Genomic DNA, 3,640 nt, shown 5'->3' on the forward strand with positions numbered 1-3,640 from the left:
CCTAAACTTTTTTAGAAAGTGAGAAAACGAATTAGTCAATAAAATCAAAACTATTTAGAATGAGCAAAACCAAAAGTTTCAAACTAAAAAACCGATTAACAGAAACACATCTCAAACATCCGGAAAGCGAAAATACCTGATCCTTTTCTCCGCTGCCTCTCTGCACCACGACCCCACTAGCTCGACCACATCACTAGGCACATCCAACGGCCCAACTCTCCTCTCTCCCGCCGCAGCGTGCGCACTGAATCCCATTCGCTAACTGAAGAGTGGAAAGCAAACAACCATCACCAAACCCCAGCCCCGACGGCCCACCTCGCCGTCTCCGGCGATCGCCGTCGCCGCGCTGGCCTTGATCCCAACCCCAACCCTGCCCCTATTACCGCCCGTGGCGCTCGTACTCTGATGCTTCCCACCCCATGGCCCACCACATTCCCCGTCCCTTTCCCCTTCCCCTTCGTCGCCGCCTCCACCACCTCTTCCTCCTTGCCCTCCTCGCCGTCGCATCAGGTAACCCTAGCCCCGGGGTGTACGATCGGGGGGCCGACGAAGCGGAGGCGTACTCGATCCTGACATTTCATGACTACACGCCGCCGCCTCCCCCAGCGCTGCCGCCCCCGCCGGCCGCCCCGGCGGCGACCTGCGCCGGCGACCTCGGTGGCGTGGGCGACCTCGACACGCGCTGCGTAGTCCCCGCGTCCGTGCGGCTCGAGGGCGGTGGCGTCTTCATCAGCGGGAATGGCAGCCTCCAGCTCCTCGACGGTGTCTCTGTCACCTGCCAGAGGCCAGGGTGCGTTGTCTCCGCCAATTTGTCTGGTGATATCCGCTTCGGCCATGGCGCCCGTGTCGTAGCCGGATGGGTCTCTCTCGCGGCCACCAACATCACTCTCGGCGACGACGCCGTTATCGTCACCACTGCGCTTGCCGGCAACCCGCCGGATAAGACCAGCGGCGTACCCACCGGGACATATGGAGATGGTGGTGGGCATGGTGGCCGCGGCGCAAGCTGCTACGTCAATAAGGGGCAAACGCAGGAGGACTCGTGGGGTGGCGATACCTATGCGTGGTCTGAGCTCAAGACCCCGAATAGCTATGGGAGCAAAGGGGGATCTACTAGCGTCGAGAAGGACTATGGTGGCGGGGGTGGCGGAGTAGTGTGGTTGTTTGCAGATGAAATTGTCATGAACGGAACAGTTATTGCAGATGGCGGTAATGGTGGCACCAAGGGTGGGGGTGGCTCTGGGGGAAGCATCTATCTTAAGGCTGCAACCATGTGAGTATTTTTGCAATGATTTTGGTGCAATTTTTTTAGAAAGATTTTGATAAACATCTGCACTTCATAGTGTGCATACCTACCTGATTTTGGAACAGTTTAGAATTTAATTCAATAGTGAAGTGCACTCAATGCAATTTCACCATCTCTAGTTTAGGAACAGTGTTTTGATCTGCTTAGAATGTGAAGAGGGAGTGATATTTGAATCATTTTAGGCTTGATGGATGGAATGATAGTAATACATTCATGTTATCATTCTCATTTTAGGCTTGATGGAATGATAGCATACATTCATGTTATCATTCTCTGCTATAAGTACAGGGCCCTTCATATGTACATTTCTCAAACTTATTATATATTTTTGAAGAACTTTAACTCATGCTTATCAAGACTCTGTTTCTAAAAACAGAATTAGTTGATGATGATCTAGAATTCCATTTTACTCAAATATGTTGGTTATAGGCCATTGGTAATTCAGTTGACCCTATCTAATATTTTGTTGGAACAGGCAAGGCGGTGGCAAAATAAGTGCATGTGGAGGCAATGGTTTGTCTGGGGGAGGTGGAGGACGTGTTTCTATTGATGTTTTCAGTAGGCATGATGACACCTGTTTTTTTGTTCATGGTAATCCAATACGGGCTTCCAGTTGGATCGTTGCATTTCTGTTCTAGCTGATGGGCTGCATGGAGTTATTTTTGCTTATAACATGCCACATTCATACTATTCACACTTTTTTCTGATAGAGTTGAATTTATTTTCTGGTCTTCACAATTGTTCGGGCTAAATGTTAATCAAGGTGCAAAAGAATGTTGATTTGGTTTATGGATGCTACTTTGTTCAGGTTTGGAGAGCCATTGCATAGGGTTTAGTTATTGTAATATTGTGGCCTATTTTGGGAACCTTTTACATTTTTATTAATCTGACCAACTAAGCATACTACTTCAAACTAACCTTTGAATGGAAAAAATTAACTTGGTTGAAAAGTTTGCCCAGATTTCCCCTGAGCCTAAATTTTCAATGAGCATAACTTCTTCTGACTAAATTTAGGTTATGGAGTTGGGTTAAACATCATGAATCTTACTGACCAGAACCACTAGTTTTTGCCAGTAACCTGTTAGAAAGTGGTACTGGTGTCCTGGAAGAGGGTAGCTTCAGTTCCTGATATGCTTCAAAAAATTCTGAGAGAGGAATGACAAAATGATGTACTCGACTTCTCCTCATTCTCATGTAGATTGTGAAGTGAAACTACGTGATCTGATCTAGGTTAGGTAGCGAGCTTTATCGTGCTGGTCCAGAGTTTTGACTCTCTAATTTGACAAAGTATTTTATGTTGGAATCTGTAGCTGTAATTTGCTACCAAACAAATTGGTCAATTTAATAATACTCCCTATCTTTTGGTCATATTTTATAAGGTCATTCATTATAAAAGGACTAGCTATCGAGTGAGGATTTTCAAAAATTAAAAAATCGACTCTTTAAGTTTCAAAAAATTCTGAAAATAAATACTCAAGTACTTATAGATGTATAATAGATGTGTGTAAAATTTCATTATGAAATACATATTGATGTGACTGTACAAAAAAAATCATGTACTTTTATAGCGAACAGTACATGTGCTAGATATACATGATTTTATTATTTTTGTATAGCTTGCATAAAAATTTATTTTGCCATGAAACTTTACAGATAAGTTGTATACATCCATAGGTATGTGTGTATTTTTTTCATAATTTTTTGAAACCTAAAAATTTATTTTTTGAACTTGTTAACTTTCGGGCTCCATGGAGCTCAAGCGCCATTAAATGGCCAGTTTGTATAAGCTTATTGACATACTTTTTGTTGGTGTTTGACCTATGCTACGTTTAAGGGGGGAGGAGTTCAGGATGTCCAGACAATGCAGGAGCAGCTGGGACACTTTATGAAGAAGTACCTAAGAGTATTACTGTTAGCAACAATAACTTGAGCACACAAACTGATACAGTTTTTTTAGACCCCCCATATGAGCCACTCTGGACAAATGTTTTTATCAAGAATCATGCAAAAGTTTCTCTGCCCCTGCGCTGGAGTCGTCTTCAGGTCTGAGGCCTAAAATATCATCTCCATTGACAGTGTATTATAATGATCTTGCTACTAGCACTGCATTTGTTTCTCTTACTTTTGTGGAGATAAACTCGCGCAACAATTTTCTTTACAGAAATCCTCTTGTCATTTTAGTCAGATACATAATTGCTGTTATTCAGGTGACTTCTCTTGTGCTTTCTTGAACCATCAAAGTCACATAATATGTCTTTGTATACTTTTGTGCTGCATTTCTCGTCAGTAGTCGCAGCTCCCTGCTAGCGAAGCTAGCTGCCTGAAATATGTAAC

General features: G+C 43.9%; 1 protein-coding gene across 1 annotated transcript in view; it reads left to right on the top strand.

Annotated features, from left to right (window-relative positions):
- Positions 1 to 276: 276 nt before the first annotated feature.
- LOC119367951 overlaps positions 277 to 3,640 on the top strand; it is a 36,136-nt gene continuing 32,772 nt past the window's right edge. Inside the window, exons 1-3 of the mRNA XM_037633328.1 lie at positions 277 to 1,273; positions 1,782 to 1,897; positions 3,141 to 3,349. Coding sequence (XP_037489225.1) covers positions 420 to 1,273; positions 1,782 to 1,897; positions 3,141 to 3,349 — 1,179 coding nt within the window. The 5' untranslated portion in view covers positions 277 to 419. The remainder of the gene's footprint in view (positions 1,274 to 1,781; positions 1,898 to 3,140; positions 3,350 to 3,640) is intronic.

Source organism: Triticum dicoccoides, chromosome 1A (genome assembly GCF_002162155.2).
Source record: "Triticum dicoccoides isolate Atlit2015 ecotype Zavitan chromosome 1A, WEW_v2.0, whole genome shotgun sequence".
NCBI classification, from domain to species: domain Eukaryota; kingdom Viridiplantae; phylum Streptophyta; class Magnoliopsida; order Poales; family Poaceae; genus Triticum; species Triticum dicoccoides.